Raw genomic sequence first — 22,100 nt, 5'->3', positions numbered from 1 at the left:
CAACTCCATAGCACAACTCATACGTCTCTGTTGTTTGAACAGCAGGGAGCTAAATGTATGCCAGTTGGATACTTACCTAAGTATTAGATTTGCAAAGGTAGAAGAAAGGCACTAAGAAATATGATCGTATGCCAGAAGCTCAAAACTTTTCTAGAATCATTTCATTAGGTACCAGAAAATGCAGGAGAAACTTTTTAGGAGAAAAAAGTTTGGAAAGGAGAAGCACAGTTGTTAATTTTCATTCCACATGTATTTAGACAGCTAAGTTAAGCCTGCTTGTTAGTTTAGCCCCAGGAGAGACTGTTACTGCCTATACAATCTTGCATTGCTGAACACCAGTTGATTTTATTAAGAACGTAATTTCTATCAAGTAGTTACTGTATCCTTAAATGCATTAATCTATCTTCCACTCAATTATGGTTTAAAAAGAATATATTTTCTTTAAAGACTAAATCTTTAGACTTCCACCATCTGGCATTTATTGAATAATTGTTGGATTTGGCAGGGAATGGAGACCTATAAGTTACTAATCTCTCTTATATAATAATTACTCCTCCTAGAATAATCCAGAATTTGCAAAACATACATTCCCTTTTGCTGGATATTAGAGTACAAATGTATATCAACGTTAGATCGGCAGTCTGTGATTTCTAAATTTAAAATTGAAAACTGAGACTTCTCTTACCTTGTACTGAAATGATTAAGTAATATCCCTCAAAAAGCAAGTCTGAGTTTCCAATCACATTCTTGAGATCTAACTTAATACATTCATTTCAACATAATCAAATTCTTCAGTAAGTGGGCAGACTGAAAATCTAGTTAGTAATCCTTTGTAGACTTCTAGATTCAACAAATGCTATGACTTTTTTCCTACTAGCCTTACAAAGAACTCTTTAATTATTGACTTCTATAATTCTCCTTTGTCTACTACTAGTTGGAAGTAACCACAGAGAGTGCTCTGTTTAATTCCATTTCTCTCATGGCCAAAAGTAAAGATTGATCACCAGTAGGCCTGAAACCTGCAGGCATTTTTACTTTCAGAAAGAAATTAGTTGATATTTAGTTGGTCATATATTTGGAGCATAATTATTACATACAGTATACTTTAAAATACAATTATAAAACTACCATTGTGAAATATATTATAATTACAAAATAATTAGGAGAGGGTACAATATATATTATGGGACTATTGTCAACATCACACATGGAATATATGCAAAACAAAATTTTAAGAAAAGATATAATACAATTTGAACAGACAACATTCTATTTAATTTCTATCAAATGTTTCTTGAGAACTTACTCTGTTCATCAGTATTGACTAGACACTGTGATATAGGGTGGTTTTAAACAAAGACAATGACACGGTTTCTATTTTGAGGCATTTATGATCTGGTTAGAGGAGTGAAATTTAGATATATGAAAGAGAAACAAAATAGTATGTGACTATCAATAATCAAGTGCTAGAAGTCTAGAAAAGGTGGGATGGAGGATGGAGAATGTGTTATTGACTTTCTTCAATAATAATAGTTGCTCTTCAGTGAACGCCTACTAACTTTCGGGAATTTTATATTTGTTATTTCTAAAATTAAGAAAATATTAATAATAGTATTATGTGATCTGGGCCCAGAATCTCATATTCCTAGAATGGTTTCTCTTTCTTTGTGGTTTTTTTTTTTTTTTTTTGAGATAAGGGTCTTGCTCTGTCACCCAGGCTAAAATGCAGTGGCACAATCTTAGCTCACTGCAACATCCGCATCCCGGGTTCAAGCAATTCTCCTGCCTCAGCCTCCCAAGTAAGTGGACTACAGGTGCGTGCCACCACATCAGCTAATTTTTTGTATTTTTAGTAGAGACAGAGTTTCACCATGTTAGACAGGATGGTCTCGATCTCCTGACCTCGTGATCCACCTGCATCGGCCTCCCAAAGTGCTGAAATTACAGGCGTGAGGCACCGCACCCAGCCTGGATTCTCTTTCTTACAGTCTATTCATTCATCATCCAAGTATCCATCTATATATCCATTTATCTGTATAAGATATCCTTAGTTTGATAATTCTGTGTTTTTATAAATTCCTTCATGTACTATCACAGGAGTATCTTCCATTAAGCAGAAGATGGTGTGTTTTTTAATTATCATGAAATGCCACACATTAGGAGGAGACAAGTTTTCAAAATCGTAAACATTCCCAAAAGTCTCTTACTGTAACTGAGAACAAGAGAGACTTCCATAGCTTTTACATTCTCTTTCTAAACATCTAATTCATAATTCTCCAAAGCAAGGTAGAAACAAAAGAACTTTTAAAGATACTTCAACTGTAAGTGTTAAACTACTTAGCATCATCTACCTATCAAGGTCTGAAAGCATCAATGTCCCCCTATACATACGGGGACACATTGCTACCATTCACTTCTATTGTTACCACAAAGATAAATGCCCCAAAATAGCAAAGGGCCCCAAAGTAAATCACTCTCCCACTCGGACTATTTCCTGTGTACTAAGTGAATGGTAGTGGAATTAGAACCATGGGTCTGTTTTATTTATTTGACATAGTATAGGATTTCATTTTTACAAGGTGATCTTCAGCTTTAAAAGTCTTTGAGAACTACCAGTTCTTGTATAACTGGCTAATTCTACAGATTTATGAAAGTGGGAGACAATAGTAATTCATAATTATCTTGATTGTTCTATTACATAAGAGAAGTGTAGATTAGAATAGTTGGGATTGTTTACAAGAATAAAATGCCTCACTAATTATAGAATGACTCAAATTAGAGAATGCTGCTAATTAGCTGTGAATGCACAGTATTAACACAAAAAACTGTGTGCACTATTCTTTTTTTGTGGGTAACGCGTGATGGGAATGTGATTTATTTGCCAACTGGAAGTCTCCGAGATTTAAATTCCATGTTGTAAGGTAAAAAAATATATTATCTTAGAATGGTATGTTACTTAATAATCACTAATAATTAAAGAGTAAACTTTACATTAGTGATAGCAAAAACCTAGTTTTAAAATGCCCAAATCTAACCCAAGTAAGAAGCTTATGTCAATTTCCTGTGTGTAATATTCACTAATTTTGTGTGGATTTGTATTTACTTATATAAATAAGGTTCATTTACAGTTGTAATTCTTTTCTAAAAACGATTTATGCCCCAAACCATGTGATGAATATTTTACCATTTAAATTTTAAAATGCATTTAGAAAATAAACTAGCCTAATTCCTAATGCATATTCCATACAATACAGCGGAAGCATACTACCACAAGCTTTGAATGTACCTGTCTTAATTCATTTAAAGAGGCCATTATCTATTTATCCATCCATCTATCTATTCATCCATCCATCCATTTATTCATCCATCCATCCATTTATCCATTCACCTTTTTGTTAAAACTTTCCCCTGGAAAATAGCTAATATACTTTAAAATAATTTCTCTCCCTTAACAATAACACAGCTTCACGGGTTTATTCACTTACCGGTGCAGAGTTTCCATCTGGTCCTCTTGATCGAACCATTTTCCCCAGTACTTCTACACCATCTGATGTGATATTAGCCGATGCGTTCATTGCCTTCTCACCCACTTGCTTGCAGTCAATAACCACTTTGACCAAAGTCTCACTGACAACAATGTGTAGCTAGGTAAAAGTAAGATGTTTTAGGAGGTAAGAAACAGAAGGAAATATCAACCAAATTTGTATAATTGTATGATTCATCATTACAAAGTATGAAAGAGAAGAGAAGGAATTCTGTCACCATGTATTTTGCTAGAAGAGAAAATTTCTACTTTTATTATCTCCATGATTTTCCCACATTCAAGTACCATCTCTTTTTATCTATTTAACACTTCTTTTTAAAATGGCTTTGAAAGGATTCACTTTTTAAAGTCTGGCCTAACTCGAGAGCAATTGCATCTTTGAAATCACAGGACTGCTGTACTAGCTATGCCTTTTCTGAATGCACATTAAAATAAACATAAAGATATTAAAATTAAAAATTTTTGTTGATATATCACCAACAATCATCCAAAGTGTGATGAGTGGTTGGCAAACCACACTTCGAAAATATTTATTTATTTATTTATTTATTTATTTATTTATTTATTTTTTGAGACGGAGTCTCGCTCTGTCGCCCAGGCTGGAGTGCAGTGGCGCGATCTCGGCTCACTGCAAGCTCCGCCTCCCAGGTTCACGCCATTCTCCTGCCTCAGCCTCTCCGAGCAGCTGGGACTACAGGCACCCGCCACCACGCCCGGCTAATTTTTTGTATTTTTAGTAGAGACGGGGTTTCACCGTGGTCTCGATCTCCTGACCTCGTGATCCGCCCGCCTCGGCCTCCCAAAGTGCTGGGATTACAAGCGTGAGCCACCGTGCCCGGCCGAAAATATTTATTTAATTTAGGATAAGGAAAGGGGATCTAGAATCTGAGGGGGAAGAAGGAATGCTTTCTGGTGAACCCAGGTTCAAATAAAATAAAGCTGTTTAGCTTAGTGTATAGTGCAATTTTCTTAAACTAGAATCTCAAGAATCTGGAGGTCCATGATTGCATTTTCCAGAGTAGACAAATTCTTTGTAAGGACTTGTAAAATCTTTCTTATTTAGGTGATAGTCAAAGTTAGGTATATTCTAGATGAACTAGATAATTACACTATGTCCAAGTTCTGCCATAAAATTTCAGTGATTATATATGCATTGTAACTTATGATGGCATTAGCCTCATGAGTACTACAGTACTTGTTTTTGGCAGACTGATGAGCTAAAAGAGTCAAATTAATAGGTAAATAATGATTTCACCCTAAGTAAAAGCCAAAAGAAGTTACAAATCTGTTTAAGGTAATGTATTATGGTAGTTCAAAGAAAAACTATCTTGGTCAATACAATCAAGGTTATGGGGTGAAATTAATAGGCAAATAATGGTTTTACCCTAAGTAAAAGCCAAAAGAAGTTACAAATCTGTTTAAGGTAAGGTATCATGGTAGTTCAAAGAAAAACAATCTTGGGCAATACAATCAAGGTTATGGGAATTATAGTAGCTAGCAGTGTATTCACATTGTAAGTAGAGGTGGAATGTCAATGAAATAATGTCCTCTTTCATATTAAGATAGTGTTACTTTTAATTTTACTGGTTTTGTTCAACTTCATTTTTGTTTCATTGTTGTATACAAGCTGAAAGCACATGGATTTACACCAATTTTTATTTCATGTTTTACTTAAGTTAGATCATGATACAAATAATGTAAGTCAACAGTAGGACTCTTGAGAATCCTTTTCCTTCAAAAAGGAATTAACTATTGCCCAAGTATGGAAACATTGATGGAATAAACCCCACCACATTCCTTGCTTCTTATTAACATTTCTGTTATGATCATTGACTAGAGTATAATTCAACTCTTATGTGTTTTTGAGCCTTAGAATATTTTCCATTATTATAGATTACAGAAATTTTCATACTGGGTGCTAGAAAACCTAGCTTCTAGTACCCCTGCCTCAAGAATTGTTAACTTGTGGGGAGTTATTCACATGCTTGTTTTTTTTTTTTTTACTTTACAAAAGGAGATATTGAAAATTTTTCAAAGATATTTTGCTTCTTTGGTTGCACTTAAGTGCCCATTTATATAATTAAAGCTTTTTGAAAAAGACCTTGGGCCCACACTTCATAGCCAAAGTGTAAAAAATAAAACTAACTGAAAATCAATGAGAAATTAAGGTAAAGTATTTATTCATTTATAAGTCTATGAAAAAATAGAATTTGACTTCTACAAATTGAATTTGCATTGAGATATTCTATTAATAGGTCTATTATGAAGTATTTTGTCACATGAGAAGCCTTTTTTGAAATTTTTTCTTCGTTTGGCTTTTTGGCTTTATTAACACTTAAAGTAGAGGGAAGTCTTCCTTCACATAACTTTTAAAAATTTGAAGCTTTATAAATTTTAAATCGATTTTTAATGAACCTCACTTCTTGAGTTCTTCTGGTAAGGAAATAAAGCTTAACTTTCACCTAAGACTTACAAAGGATTCTTTGGAATGAAAATTACAAGTTCATGCCTAAACCTTGGGGTAAAATGACAATGTTTCTTTTAACACTCATGAAATCTCAAATGCTTTTCATCTCCCATACAATTTTTTTTTTTTTTTTACTATTTTGCAATACACTCTCCATAACCAAGAAAACAAACATGCCAAGAGGAATTTGGTGAGTAAACAATGTTAAGTCCTAAGAGCTGCTAATGGGACAATTTTGAGCCATGAACTAATAAATCTCCACCTGTATCTTATGTGCTTTTCAGATACCTTTTCTTCTGGTAGTACAGTCCTATTAAACAGAAAAAAAAAGTTTGTTTTTTTTTTTTAGCAACGTTCTTACGCAATTATGTGGTATGCAATTACGATATTCAAAACAACAGAAAGTAGCAAAGTTGCATAAATTAGATTGATTTGACCGCATTCTAGGCCATGAGACAGAAGCCAAGAAAATTGCTATGCAGCATCCCTTCTCTCACTTTAAAAGGGCAGTAAGGGCCTGGTTAGGAGGCAAAGCATTTTTCTACACCACCTAGTAAATGCTCTGCTCATCCTGCAGTGTAGGTGCTGCACTGCTTAACACCACAGATCAGTGGGTTTATTCAAATACAAAGGAAGCTGTAGATAGTGGTAGATGTCCACCCCAGTGATCACCACAGATAAGTGTTTCTGAGAAGCAAATGTTAAGGAACATAGTTAGACCACAAGTCCTGAGTTATTAAAATAATGACAAGTGGCCGGGCGCGGTGGCTCATGCCTGTAATCCCAGCACTTTGGGAGGCCGAGGTGGGTCGATCACGAGGTCAGGAGATCAAGACCATCCTGGCTAACACGGTGAAATCCCGTCTCTACTAAAAATACAACAAATTAGCCGGGCATGGTGGCGGGCATCTATAATCCCAGCTCCTTGGGAGGCTGAGGCAGGAGAATGGCATGAACCCGGGAGGCAGAACTTGCAGTGAGCCAAGATGGCACCATTGCACTCCAGCCTGGGCAACAGAGCAAGACTCCGTCTCTAAATAAATTAATTAATTAATTAAATAATGACAAGTAAACCTAGGTTTTACAAAATTTTTCCGCAGGGCAACTGTTATGATGACAGTGATGGGTTGTACTTGTATATATGTAAAAGTATCAGTGCAATCAGTTATCCCTATCTGCACATTTTAAGATGATTCAGCTGATTGTGCTTTCATCTGCACTCGTAGATAGCTAGTTGTACCAGCTAGACCAGCAATCTTTTCTACATTGCACCTAATGTAGCAAATGAGCAACTGTCCACTTGGTAATGCCATATCCTTAACTACATTTTTCCTCAAAGAGGAAAGTGGCCCCCTTATTTTCTGGAGTGCCTACCAAAAAAAAAAAAAAAAATGCACATTTCAGGGTCCTCTCTCAGAACTACCAAATCAGAATCTCTGGGTATTGTTAACAAGCACAAAGGAAATTCTCACTCCAGCTGAAATTTGAGATCCAAAGCCCTATGGAATTTTTTTTAAATGGCTTTGTTCAATAGCAAATAGAATAAAGAATACACGCATACAAAGCATTACTAACCTTGTGAAAGCTTCCATAAAAAATTTTCCTAATTTCAGGTCCTTCGAAAGTAACAGTTTGAAAATCCCCACTCTGGTCATAGTTGAAATATGTTAGAGTTTTCCCACCATCTATTGAAAGAAAAATAAAAATATTTTGGAAATAATTAAAGTAGGTGAATTTTTTTTTTCTAAAATTCAACTCAAAACAAAACAATGCCTCTATTGTTTTGAAACTGTATTTAGAATGATGTGATGAGTAAGGAAGTGATCTACAGTGTCCAGGTTGCTGCAGACTTTTAGTTGGTTACATGAACTGATTAAGCCACGTGGTGATGACAGTGAGGCAAAGACTCCTACACATACTCTTCCTCTGTACTTCCTTGCCCAGACTCTCATTCCCATCACTCTCTTGCGAGAAATTGTCCAAAGCTGCGAGTAGAGACAGACACAGCTGCTTTAAGTTTATCAAATCTTAAAGAACAGAAACCAGGCCCTTTGTCTTTTTTTTTTTTTTTTTTTTTTTTTTTTGAGATGGAGTCTCACTCTGTTGCCCAGGCTGGAGTGCAGTGGTGCAATCTGGGCTCACTGCAAGCTCCGCCTCCTGGGTTCATGCCATTCTCCTGCCTCAGCCTCCCAAGTAGCTGGGACTACAGGCACCCGCCACCACGCCCAGCTAATTTTTTGTATTTTTAGTAGAGACGGAGTTTCACCATGTTATCCAGGATGGTCTTGATCTCCTGACCTCATGATCTGCCCACCTCGGCCTCCCAAAGTGCTGGGATTACAGGCGTGAGCCACCTTGCCTGGCCGGCCCTTTGTCTTTTTAACCCACTGCAGCAATCAACTTTCCTAGGATGTGCAAATTATGCCACCCAAGATATTTCATTTATTATGAACAAACAAGCAAAAATTTTTCTAATCTTAAATTCTTCCTATTACAAGGAATATTTTATTATTTAAAAGATAGGAATATTTTTCTTTCTAATTCATTCCTATGCTACAAATTAATACCTCTGTTTTCAAAAGGAGCAAGCTAGTCTTAATCATTTTGAGAAAATTCTTCATTTTCAAGTCCCAGGTATATATGGAGTTAGTAACGTATACCCTTTCAATCTACAGCTTTTCCTTCGTTTTAATATCAATGCAAAATGCTTCCACAATATCATATTTAGTTGTTGATTAGTTTCCATGTACTGAAAAATCCTTTTACAAATACTAGTCGGAAATAAGCTTAATACTTTCCTTATCCAAATGTTTGACTTAGCACCAAGTAATAGCCTCCAAATTTTGGTTCCTAGGTTCACTGGAATCCTACACTAAAAAACTCAGTGATATTAACCAAAAAGTTGATCTGATTAAGTGACCATCATGTACAACATCCAAGAGCATGAGGTTAAGAAGCTTCCTTCATTGGTTCTTGCTCACGTTTCCAACCTCCAAACATTGGCATTTCCCAGCCTCCAGACCTATTCTCTGGTCTTTTTTTTTTTTTTTTTTTTTGAGGCAGAGTCTCACTCTGTAGCCCAGGCTGGAGTGCAGTGGCACAGTCTCTATTCTCTGCTCTTTCTAGACTCATTTTCTAGATGATCCCATCCAGTCTCATGGCTTGTATAGCAAAGACACACAACTTTCAAATGTGTATCTCCATCCCAGAATTCTTTCTAAATATGCTGCTGTCAATCTGACATCCACTCTGGGATATCAAATATGCATCTTACTTTTATCATATCTATGTCCAAAAAATGAACTGTGGTCCCACCCCTCCCATTGACCCTCCAAGGGCCTTGCTGTTTCTGTAGTTTTCCCTCTCCCAGGAAAAATTGTTTTTCTCTCTTCTCGTTCCTCACTACTGCATCCTAGGCCTAGTGTTGGCAAAAAATAGGAACTCAAGAAATATTTGTTGAAAGAATGAGAGAATAAATGGATAAATCAACTGCTATATAATTCATTGTTTAGTATTTACACATCACATAAGATTGGTGAGTTACTCTGTAATATACACAAACAGGCAAGATGGCATGCCACATACATTACTCATACATGTATATGCAAATGTGATCTCAATAAATATACTTACTGTCTAAAATAACCCCAACCAATGGGTCAGAATTTTTATTTAAAATCTCCCAAAGAGCAAATGGCTCCTGTGGAGTGTCAGGAAGAATCCGGAATAGAAAACTGATTGTGTAGTCGGAGGGCAATCCTTCTGGGTGCAAGTACCTGAACATAGAAAGAAAACCAGGTTTCATTGTAACCTTCCTCAAAAAAGTTACTCCTTTAATTATAAAGCAAATACATTTTCATTACACAAGATTTGGAAAAACAGAAAAGACCACCATTAACACCAACTAGATCACGGTTGAAGTGACCTAATTTAGTAAAGAATGTATGCATTTGTCCAATTTATATCATTTTGTCCCTTTCTTAGCTCCATTTAATAGTCACTTTCCATTTCCTTAAATATTTTTAAGAGCATGATATTTCATGGCTGCACAATCTTCTTTTGTTTGGCTATTTTATCACTTACCTAATCAGTCACTTCTCACTGAACATTCTAGTAGTGTCAAAGGTTTTCATATAATAAACAATGTTGATCTATTATCCTTCTGTAAAACATAACTTATGACATTATCACTTTCTACTACATGTTGCAGTCAATTGCATTCCCATCTGTGTTGCACCATCCAGATCCACCTTCAAAAATCAAGGGCACATTACCCCTTGTCCTGGGAGTGTTGTCTGCAGACAGGTTTCAGACACCAATCCCCCTTCAGAAATTGTCTTGGCTGAAAAAGGATGCCTCTCCCAAGGTCATGCCACCTTACTAGGAAACCTCTTTTCAATGACTGGTCATTGAGGAAGTATAAGGACCTGAACCCCTGAACCCAATGGGAGACAGCTCTGAGGGGCCATACCATTTTCAGAACTCCTCTGGGTGGGTGGAGGTTTTTACTGAGACTCTTCACAGCTTGACTTCTCCCTCTTGGCCTGTCCTGTGTCCTGCTGTTCCCTTCCACGAAGGAACACCCTCATCAACTTCCCACATACTAATCTCTGCCAGAAAATCTGCTTCCTGAAGAGCCCAACTTAAAATATCATCTTGTCTCTCTTTCTAACAACTAATGTTACTTTTACTCATTTACTTTTTAAATCTTTCTCCAAGCAAAAAATACAACCCTTCACATATAGTAGGAATTCCATAATAGTTATTAATTGAATAAATAAATGTGCAATTTAGCATGCATTTGAAAATGAAAGTTTCGTTTGCACAGATAAAAATAAATATTCATTTATTTATATATTCATTAATTCATTTGTCCATTTGGTAAGTATTGTTTGAGTGCCAACTATATGCCAGACATAGTAACAGACATTTAAGATAAATGAGCAAATAAACTGACAAAGGTCCTGTGATGGTAAATTTTAGGTTTCAACTTGACTAGATTAAGGAATATCTAGAAACCTGGTAAAGCATTATTTTGGAGTATATCTGTGAGGGTGTTTCCAGAGGAGATTAGCGTATGAGTCTGAGTGAGCTAGGTGGGGCAGATCTGCCCTCAGTGTGGACAGACACCATCTAATTTGCTGGGGATCCAGAGATAAAAACAAGAATAATGCAAATGTGTCTATAAAGTAGCTAAGTGATGCAATTTTTATATAAACCTGATTACTACTCTTCAACTTTCTGGAGTTGCTGTTGTGACTGTCTCAAAGATAAAAGCCATTTGAACCATATAGCACTATCATGAAATGGTTCAGGGTCTGGGCACTGGAGCTTGCTTGCTGGATATAAATTTCAACATTGCCATTTAACTATGTGAGCTCACTCAAGTCATTTAGCTTCTTTGTGTTTCTGATTCATTATCTGTAAAATTTAGATAATAATAGAATCTACTTTCATAGAGGTGTTTGGAGGTTTGAGTGAGTTAGTGTACATAAGCATTTAGAAAGATGGCTGGTAGTAGTGCTATATAAGTATCAACTTTTTTTTTTTTAAGACAGGGTCTTGCTCTTTCACCAAGGCTGAGGTGCAGTGGCATGATCGTGGCACACTGCAGCTTCAACCTCCTGGGCTCAAGCAATCCTCCCACCTCAGTCTCCAGAGTAGCTGGGACTACAGGTGCACACTACAATGCCCAGCTAATTTTTTTATTTTTATGTTTTTGTAGAGACTCTCATTTTGTTGCCCAGGCTGCTCTCAAACTTTTGGCCTCAAGTGATCCTCCCACCTTGGCCTCCCAAAGTGTTAGGATTACAGGAATGAGCCACAGCATCCAGCAATCATTTTTGTACGTTGTCTCAGATCAGCAGATGTTAAAGTTCAACCCACATTATGTGTGAGTCTGGTGTTTTTAAACAAAGAAATGTAAATATCATCTACTCTAAACGTCGTGGAAAATCCTACAAGGCACTATTACCCACAGTTCAAGTTGACATCATTTTCACAGTGAGATATAATAAACATATGATTGACTTTAAAATCTTGCAACGGAAACATACCTGGTTGGCTGGGAAACCAGGGCATCTTTATGGAGCTGGTAACATGGAAATACATTGAAGGTACCAGGCTCCATAGAAACCCCTTCCACTGATGAAAAATCTTTTTCAACCAAACCAAACATTTCCATCATCTTAAATCCTAAAAAAAAAGTAGAAAAAGAATAAACATAAGGAATATGGCACTTTAGAATTTCAAATTTTAATATTTTTCTATTAAGGATTTAAAAACAAAAACAGAAACCCCATCCCCAAAGGAGAGGCATGTAATATATTTGTTTGAAAAGACTGTGATAATGCATACCTGCAAGATCAATGCCATCCTTGTGTACCATTGGACAGGCTGGAAAACCAAACAAAATAAAATTCTAATTCGGATATTTCACAAACATACTCTTTCCCTGTCCTGAGAACAGGAAACTAATACAAACCTTCCAGAAGTTGATTGTGGAGAGAATCCAAATCAAATATGACTACGGTTTTCTGTGGTTTCATAGATTGAAATGTACTAATGTCCCTTATTACAACTAAAGGGCCACAGCTTCCTTCTCTCCTGGGTTCATTAAAATCAATGGTTATCACCTGAGAGCATGTATTGGGACACATCTCCCTTGTAATGTGTTGCCCAGATGAGAATTCTTAATACATTTTACATCTTAATACATTCTTAATACATTGAAAATTATTTACTACATCTGTTTAAGCACAGTTGCTTTTAAACATAGACTGTCATCTGATTAGGGAAGGTTTTTATCAATCTAAACTCTAAACAGAGGAGGGGAGGTTTACTTCCATATGCTCAAAGCCATAAAACTTAATGTCTATGCAACAAGCAGCACTGGAAGTCAATATTCTATTCTCAGATCAAGATGGGACTCATTATTTAACCAGTGTCAAATATTTCAGCCGTTAAGCAACATGAGTAAGTACAAATTCCAAAGAACTAACTTGCTGATGCGGTTTCGCAGACAAAAGTAATTAACTCATCTTCGATTTTCTTAAAGGCGTCAAAGTCATCCACAAAGAAGACATGGCGTGCGCTGGGCTTACTGCCAATGCTAACCAACTCCGAGTAATCTGCATCAGCCACACCAATTGCAAAAATGCTATAGCCTGTGGCAGACAGAGAACAGATTTCTGATTACTTTAAATTGTACAAAACACAAATAATGTAATATAAGACATGTCCAACTGTTTAAAATATGTTTATTTAGGAAGGCCCATGGGGGTGTATAATTCATTCTTTACAGTTCATCGGAGTTCTGCATGTATATATTTCATTATGTGATAATGATTCCATCATCCCCTAAAGAGATTTTCCATTTTAAAGAAACCCAAGAAGACCAAGGCCCCAAATTGTGCCTGAGACAAAATAGTTTGCATTTGAGTAATATCTCTATGGTTGCATATTTTTAAAAGTTACTTTAACATTTGTGGTATGAAATATACTTGAAACAGAGACACTGAGCTTATCTCAGTGTCAGAAGTACAAACTGAGACATTAATAGGCGTAGCAACCTAAGGTGGGTCACCATTCAATGCTTGGCAAGTAAATAGAACTACTATTTGCCATGACTTATGTAATTTAATCTTCACAGCAGTCCTGTGAGAATATGTATTTACAGATTAAGAGGCTGATGAATTTCTGTAATAAGGTTCCTTCCCTGGTCCATATATATATATATATATATATATATATATATATATATATACACATTCAATCAATATTTTTTCTTTTTTAAAAATTTTTATTTTAAATTCTGGGATACACGTGCTGAACATGCAGGTTTGTTACATGTGCTGTGGTGGTTTACGGTACCTATCAACCTGTCATCTAGGTTTTAAGCCCTGCATGCATTAGGTATTTGTCCTAATGCTCTCCCTCCCTTGCCCCCCACCCCCAACAGGCCCCAGTGTATGACGTTCCCCTCCCTGTGTCCATGTGTTCTCATTGTTCAACTCCCACTTATGAGTGAGAACATGTGGTGTTTAGTTTTCTGTTCCTGTGTTAGTTTGCTGAGGATGATGGTTTCCAGCTTTATCCATTTCCCTGCAAAGGACATGAACTCATTCTTTTTTATGGCTGCATAGTATGCCATGGTGTATATGTGCCACATTTTCTTTATCCAGTCCATCATTGATGGGCATTTGGTATGATTAAGAGGCTAAGGAGTTTCTGCAATAAGGTTCTTTCCCCGGTCCTTTTCTTTCAGTACTTAATTGCTAGAGTTCCGTATAAAGGGCATCCTGTAGGTAACAAAAGTGTTAGAGAAAATAACCTATGTTCTCTAACAAAACAGTACAATTACAAATTTGTATACCAGAAAGTATTTTAAAAATTACACTGTCTAGTTAATATGAAGAAATATTTTAAAACATTTAAGTAATGCTGATATAGCCTATAAATTTGTATTTAGAAAATAAGAATTCTAACATTACATTTGGTAGCCACTATTGTTTACATATCTTACCATCTAATTGCATCTCCCTGGAGATTTTGTTCACATCATCTTGTGATCTTCCATCAGTTATAACCACAATAACCTTTGGGATGCCCCTTCTTGTACCTGACTCTGCAGTGAACAAGGTATCTCGAACATACTTAATTGCTTTTCCTGAAACAAAGAAAGGCAACAGTTTGATTTCACTCTCTCCCATTTTTGTTTTTCTGGAGAGGAAAGGGTGGGAACAAAGTTCTTAAATTAATGAAAAAAATAATCTTTAAAAAAATTACTATGCCTTAAAACAGGAGGTCATTTCAGTAGTTACTAATAATGAATTACTTTGAGCCTTAGCTGGGCTTCTTTCGGTCATACCTGTTTTGGTATTTCCTCCTTTGTATGAAATGTGTTTAATTGCATCAAGAAGAGTCTCTTTGGTTTTGTAAGCATTTAGTTTAAATTCTGTTCTGGGGTCATCAGTGAACTGAACCATTGCAACCTGGAGAGAGAAGGTGTATTCATTTTTACACATATGTAGACTTCCACTGGGTCAGAGAGCAATAGCACAATATCACCTGTAGTTTTAATTTCTTCATTATCTCATTGCAAAATCTCCTTGGATTAAAATTTCTTTCATACAAGTTACATACCAAATTTGAAGACAAATTAAATACATCTTTTCTTTTTTAAAAATTTTATTTTAGATTCAGAGAGTACATTGTGTAGGTTTGTTACATGGGTAAATGGCATGTCACTGAGATGTGGTGTACAAATGATTCTGTCCCCCAGGTAGTGAGCATAGTACCCAATAGGTAGTTTTTCAACCTTCAGCCTCCTTCTATTCTCCCCCTACTAGTAGCCCCTAGTGTCTATTGTTCCCATCTTTCTGTCCATGTGTACTCGATGTTTAGCTCCCACTTCTAAGTGACAGCATGCAGTATTTGGTTTCCTGTTTCTGTGTTAATTTGCACAAGATAATGGCTTCCAGAGGGACCCGTGTTGCTGCAAAGAACATGATTTTGTTCTTTTTTCATGGCTGCATAGTATTTCTTGCTGTATGTTCACCACATTTTCTTCATGCAGTCCACCATTGATGGGCATTCCATGTTTGTCACTGTGAATAGTGCTGCAATGAACATAGGAGTGCATGTGTCTCTAAGTACTTTCAGAAAGTAGTTTTTAAAAAAATCTTTCAAGCATGTAGGATTTTTGCCACCTCATTTGACAGTTTAAAAATGGCAGCCTAAGCTTGGTAACTTGACAAATGTCTGAGAATCAGAGTTAGACTCTTTACAAATGTTTCCTTATGAAGCAAACCTATGAAGTAATTACTACTATTCTAATCACTTTACACTTGAGGAAACTGAGCTGCAAAAGACAAGTTACTTGCACAACATCACAAGAGTGGTCACTGGCAGAGTCAACAGTTGAAGTTAGGTCTATTCTATGTCAAAAGGTATGTTCTTAACCACTACTATACAAAGCTTTCTGGCTTCAGTTCTTACAACTTGCTTTTATTCCTGTGGAACTTTTGGATCATTTTTAATTAATTGTTTTTTATTTGTTTTTCAGAATTATGATGTAAGAAGTAAAGATAGCATCTTCCAAGTGCTTTCTTTGTTTAAATGGGCCTTAAGCTGCTACCAGTTCATCAGTATACTGGACATGTCACCATTTTTAAAAGTCTCCTCCAATTCAAAGGAAATTTCCTTCTTTCTGACATGCCTCAGCGTGTTATCTATTCTCCTCTTTTATAATAACCTATTTTTATTTTTTTTATTATTATACTTTAAGTTCTAGGGTACATGGGCACAATGTGCAGGCTTGTTACATATGTATACATATGCCATGTTGGTGTGCTGCACCCATTAACTCATCATTTACATTAGGTATATCTCCTAATGCTATCCCTCCCCCTTACCTCCACCATGCAGCCATAAAAAAGGATGAGTTCATGTCCTTTGTAGGGACATGGATGAAACTGGAAACCATCATTCTGAGCAAACTATCGCAAAGACAGAAAACCAAACACCGCACGTTCTCACTCATGGGTGGGAATTGAACAATGAGAACACTTAGACACAGGGTGGGGAACCTATTTTTATTTACAATACTTTTGGGGTACAAGGGTATTTGGTTACATGGTTGAATTGTATAGCGGTGAGGTTTGAGATTTTAGCACACCCATCACCCAAGTAGTGTACATTCTAACCAGTATGTAGTTTTTTTATCCTTCACCCACCTTCCACCCTCCCCACTCTGAGTCTCCAAGTCCATTATACCACCCTGTGTTCCTTTGTGTAGCTACAGCTTAGCTCTCGCTTAAAAGTGAGAACATACAGTATTTGATTTTCCATTCCTGAATTACTTCACTTAGAATAATGGCCTCCATTCAAGCTGCTGCAAAGTACATTACTTTGTTCTTTTTTATGGCTGAGTAGTATTCCATGGTGTGTGTTTGTGTAATATATATATATATATATTTTACATATATATATAACATTTTCTTTACTCATTGGATGACAGGCACTGAAGTTGGTTCTATATCTTTGCATTTGTGAATTGTGCTAAAATAAACATATGTTTACTGGTGTCTTTTGACATAATGACTTCTTTTCCTTGGGGTAGATAGCCAGTACTGGGATTGCCAGAACCAAAGGTAAATCTACTTTTAGTTCTTTAAGAAATCTCCACGCTGTTTTCCATAAAGGTTGTACTAAACTACATGCCCACCAGCAGTGTATAAATATTCCCTTTTCACCACATCCACACCGACATCTACTGTTTTTTGACTTACAATAATGGCCATTCTTACAGGGGCAAGGAGGTATCTCATTGTGGTTTTAATCTGCGTTTCCATGAGGAATAGTGATGTTGAGCATTTTTTCATATGTTTGTGGGCCATTTGTATATCTTCTTTTGAGAAATGTTTATTCATGCCATTTTCCCATTTTTTGATGAGATATTTGTTTTTTTCTTGCTGATTTGTGTGAGTTTCTTGTAGATTCTGGATATTAGTTCTTTATCAGATGCATAGTTTGCAAATATTTTCTCCCATTCTTGGGTTTTCTGTTTACTCTGATGATTATTTCTTTAGCTGTTCAGAAGGTTTTTAGTTTAATTAGGTACCATTTATTTATTTTTGTTTTTGTTGAATTTGCTTTTGTAGTCTTAGTCATAAATTCCTTGCCTAGGTCAATGTCCATTAGAGTTTTTCGCAGGTTATCTCCTAGAACTTTTATCATTTCAGGTCTTAGATTTAAGGCTTTGATCTATCTTGAGTTGATTTTTGTATAAGGTGAGAGGTAGGGATCCAGTTTCATTCTACATGTGGCTATCCAGTTTTCCCAGTGCTATTTATTAAATAGGGTGTCATTTCCCCAATTTATGTTTTTGAATGTTTTGTCCAAGATCAGTTGGTTGTATGTATTTGACTTTATTTCTGGGTTCTCTCTTCTGTTCCATTAGTTTATGTGCTTACTTTTATATCAGTACCATGCTGTTTTAGTAACTATGGTCTTGTAGTATACTTTGAAGTCAGGTAATGTGATGCCTCCAGATTTTTTTCTTTTTGTTTAGGAGTGCTTTGGCTATTTGGGCTCTTTTTGGGTTCCATATGAATTTTAGGATTGTTTTTTCTAATTCTGTGAAAAACGATGTTGGTATTTTTATAGGAATTGCATTGAATCTGTAGATTGCTTTGGGAAGTATGGTCATTTTAATAAGAATTCTTTCAATCCATGAGCATGGGATGCTTCCATTTGTTTGTGTCATCTCTGATTTCTCTTAGCAGTGTTTTGTGATTCTTGTTGAAGAGAATTTCCATCTCTTTAGTTAAGTATAATATATTCCTAGGTATGTCTATTTTTTTGCAGCTATTGTAAAAGCTATTATGTTCTTGATTTGATCCTCAGGCCTTATCTCTTATCTGAGAATTGATCTTTGGTGTATAGCAGTGCTACTGATTTGTATACACTGATTTGTAACCTAAGAGTTTACTGAATTTGTTTATCAAATCTAGGAAGTTTTCTAGGTATATGATCATATCATTGGCACACAGTAATAGTTTAACTTCTTCTTTTCCGGTTTGGATGCCCTTTATTATTTTCTCTTGCCTTATTGCTCTGGCTAGGACTTCCAGTACTATCTTGAATAGAAGCGGTGAAAATGAGTATCTTTGTCTTGTTCCAGTTCTCAGAAGGAATGCTGTCAACTTTTTTCCATTCAGTATGATTTTGGCTGTGAGGTTGTTATATACAGCGTTTATTATTTTGAGGTATGTCCCTTCTATTCCTAGTTTGTTGAAAGTATTTATCATAAAGGGATGCTGGATTTTATTGAATGCTTTCTGCATCTATGAGATGAACATATGGTTTTTGTTATTAATTCTGTTTATGTGATGTATCACATTTATCGACTTGTATATGTTAAACCCTCTATGTGTCCCTGGGATGACATCCACTTGATCACAGTGTATTATCTCTTGATGTGTTGTTGGATTTGTTTAGCTAGTATTTCGTTGATTATTTTTGTGTCTACGTTCACCAGGGATGTTGGCGTGTAATTTTCTTTTTCATTATGTCCTCTACTGGTTTTTGTATCAGGTAATACTGGCTTCACAGAATGATTTAGGGAGAATTCCTCTTCTAATCTTTTAGAATATTAGGTTGGTGCAAAAGTAATTGTGGTTTGCATCAACCTAATCGTTTCCACAGAATTGGTACCAATTCTTCTTTGAATGTCTGGTAGTATTCATCTGTGAATCCATCTGGCCCTGGGCCTTTTTTTTTGGAAATTTTTTTTAAATTACTGATGCAATCTCACTGCTTGTTATTGGTCTACTCAGAGTTTATTCTTGATTTAATCTAGGAGAGTTGTTGTTTCCAGGAATTTATCCATTTCCTTCAGATTTTGTAGTTTCTATGTATAGAGGTGTTCATAATAGTCTTGAATAATCTTTTGCATTTCTGTGGTGTTGGACGTAATGTCTCTATTTTCATTTCTAATTGAGACTATTTGAACCTTCTCTCTTTTTTCTTGGTTAATCCAGCTAATGGTCTATCAATTTTGTTTATCTTTTCGAAGAACCAATTTTTTGTTTCATTGATCTTTTTTATTGCTTTTTGTTTCAATTTCATTTAGTTCTGCTCTGATTTTTGTTATTTCTTTTCTTCTGCTAGCTTTGGGTTCGGTTTGTTCTTGTTTCACTAGTTCCTTGAGGTGTGACATTAGGTTGCCAATTTGTGCTTTTTCAGACTTTTTGATTTAGGCATTGAGTGCTATAAATTTTCCTCTTAGAACTGCTTTTACTGTATGTCAGAGGTTTTGACAACTTGTGTAAGTATTATCTTTCATTCCAAATAATTTTTAAATTTCCTTCTTGATTTTATTATTAACCCAAAAATCATTCAGGAGCAAATTGTTTCATTTCCATGTATTTGTATACTTTTGAGGATTCCTTTTGGAGTTGATTTCTAGTTTTATTCCATTGTGGTCTGAGAAGATGCCTGATATGACTTTGATTTTTAAAAATTTATTGAGACTTGTTTTGTGGCCTATCATGGTCTAGCTTGGAAAATGTTCCATATGCCGATGTGAAGAACGTATATTCTGCAGTTCTTGTATAGGATGTTCTGTAAATACACATTAGGTCCATTTGTTCTAGAGTGTAGTTTGAGTCCATTGTTTCTTTGTTGACTCTCTGTCTTGATTATCTGTCTAGTGCTGCTAGTGGAGTGTTAAAGTTCCCCACTATTATTGTGTTGTTGTCTTACTTCTTAGGTCTAGTAGTAATTGTTTTCTGAATCTGGGAGCTCCAGAGTTAAGTGCATATAAATGTAGGATTGTAATATCTTCTTGTTGGAACAATCTGTTATCATTATATAATGACTTTCTTTGTCTTTTTTTTTTTACTGTTGTTTTAAAGTCTGTTTTATCTGACATAAGGATTGCTACTCCTGCTTGCTTTGGGTTTCCATTTGCGTGGAATATCTTCTTTTACCCCTTTACTTTGAGTTTATACAAATCCTTACATGTTAGGTGAGTCTCTTAAAGACAGCAAATATTTGGTTTGTGATTTTGTATCCATTATTCTAATCTGAATCTTTTAAGTGGAGCACTTAGGCTATTTACATTCAACATTAATATTGAGATGTGAGGTATGGTTCCAGTCACCATGTTGTTACCTAAGTACTTTGTTTTCTTAATTGAGTTATTGTTTTATAGGCCCTATGAGTTTTATGCTTTCAAGAGGTTATATTCTGATGTATATCAACCTTTTGTTTCCAAATTTAGAACTTCTTTTAGCATTTCTTATAGGGCTGGTTTTGTAGTGACAAATTCTCTCACCATTTGTTTGCCTGAAAATGACTTTATTTTTCCTCCATTTATAAAACTTAGTTTTGCTGGATTCAGAATTCTTGGCTGACAGTTATTTTGTTTAAGGAGGCTAAAAATAGGACCCTAATCTCTTCTGTCTTGTATGGTTTCTGCAAAGTATCCATTATCCTCTTATGGTACTTCTTGTGCCCACATTTTCTTAGCCATTCTTTCACAATATATTCCAAATCCATTTGTTTCAGTGTACCACATTGCTACCACCCTAGTCCAGGCCACCATGATCACTCTGCTGGACCATGAGAGCATCTTCCTGACTGGTCTATCTGCTTCCACTCTTATCCTTATTAGTAATTCACATGCCACAAAGCAGTTGGGGTAATCTTTTTTTCTGAAACATATCAGATCTTGGCTCTCCTTAAAACCTTCCAGTGACTTCTAGTTGCATTTATGATGATACTCAACTCCTTTGACGGTCCACAAGACTCAAGATGATCTGGCTTTTGCCTGCTTCTTCCACCTGTTCTATCCTCACACTCTCACCTACTATATACTAGCCACAAGTTTTGGTGTATGAAGTTTCAAAACTCATTCTCACCTTGGGTCCTCTGTACTTATTATTTTCTCTGTCTGGAAATTCTATTCTCAGATCTTCAAGTCTGCATCATTCACATCTCAGTTCAAAAGGCACCTCCTCAAAGAGGTCTTTGCTGACCATACAATTTAAAATAACTGTCACACACAATTTAGAGTAATCCCCTGACATCTTTAAATCACATCACTCTGTTTTCATAGCTTATATCCCTACCTTGTGAATCTATGTGCTTGCCTGTGTATATCTGTCTCTGTCCCTTTTCTCTTGTTTTTTTAACTTTTCTTTTAGGTTTAGGGGTACATGTGCAGGTTTGTTAGAGAGATAAATTGCAAGTCATGGGATTTGATGCACAGATTCTTTTTTTTTTTTGAGATAGAGTCTTGCTCTGTCACCCAGGCTGGAGTGCAGTGGTGCGATCTCGGCTCACTGCAAGCTCCGCCTCCCAGGTTCATGCCATTCTCCTGCCTCACCCTCCTGAGTAGCTGGGACTACAGGCACCCACCACTGCATCCAGCTAATTTTTTTTGTATTTTTAGTAGAGATGGGGTTTCACTGTGGTCTCGATCTCCTGACCTCGTGATCCACCTGCCTCGGCCTCCCAAAGTGCTGAGATTACAGGTGTGAGCCACCGTGCCCAGCCAATGCACAGATTATTTTATCATCC

The 22,100-nt window shown here is 36.0% G+C and overlaps 1 protein-coding gene across 5 annotated transcripts in view; it reads right to left on the bottom strand.

Moving 5' to 3' along the window:
- Positions 1 to 22,100, bottom strand: part of COL14A1 (collagen type XIV alpha 1 chain) — a 309,275-nt gene that overhangs the window by 81,585 nt on the left and 205,590 nt on the right. For all 5 annotated transcript variants that reach the window (XM_055287135.2, XM_055287134.2, XM_063643521.1 and 2 more), the window contains 8 exons: positions 14,881 to 15,004; positions 14,536 to 14,679; positions 13,013 to 13,177; positions 12,369 to 12,407; positions 12,068 to 12,206; positions 9,645 to 9,787; positions 7,587 to 7,696; positions 3,486 to 3,644 (listed from right to left, as the gene is read on the bottom strand). In XM_055287135.2, coding sequence (XP_055143110.1) covers positions 3,486 to 3,644; positions 7,587 to 7,696; positions 9,645 to 9,787; positions 12,068 to 12,206; positions 12,369 to 12,407; positions 13,013 to 13,177; positions 14,536 to 14,679; positions 14,881 to 15,004 — 1,023 coding nt within the window. The remainder of the gene's footprint in view (positions 1 to 3,485; positions 3,645 to 7,586; positions 7,697 to 9,644; positions 9,788 to 12,067; positions 12,207 to 12,368; positions 12,408 to 13,012; positions 13,178 to 14,535; positions 14,680 to 14,880; positions 15,005 to 22,100) is intronic.

Source organism: Symphalangus syndactylus, chromosome 7, assembly GCF_028878055.3.
Source record: "Symphalangus syndactylus isolate Jambi chromosome 7, NHGRI_mSymSyn1-v2.1_pri, whole genome shotgun sequence".
NCBI classification, from domain to species: Eukaryota; Metazoa; Chordata; class Mammalia; order Primates; family Hylobatidae; genus Symphalangus; species Symphalangus syndactylus.
This window is presented reverse-complemented; position numbering and strand designations above follow the sequence as displayed.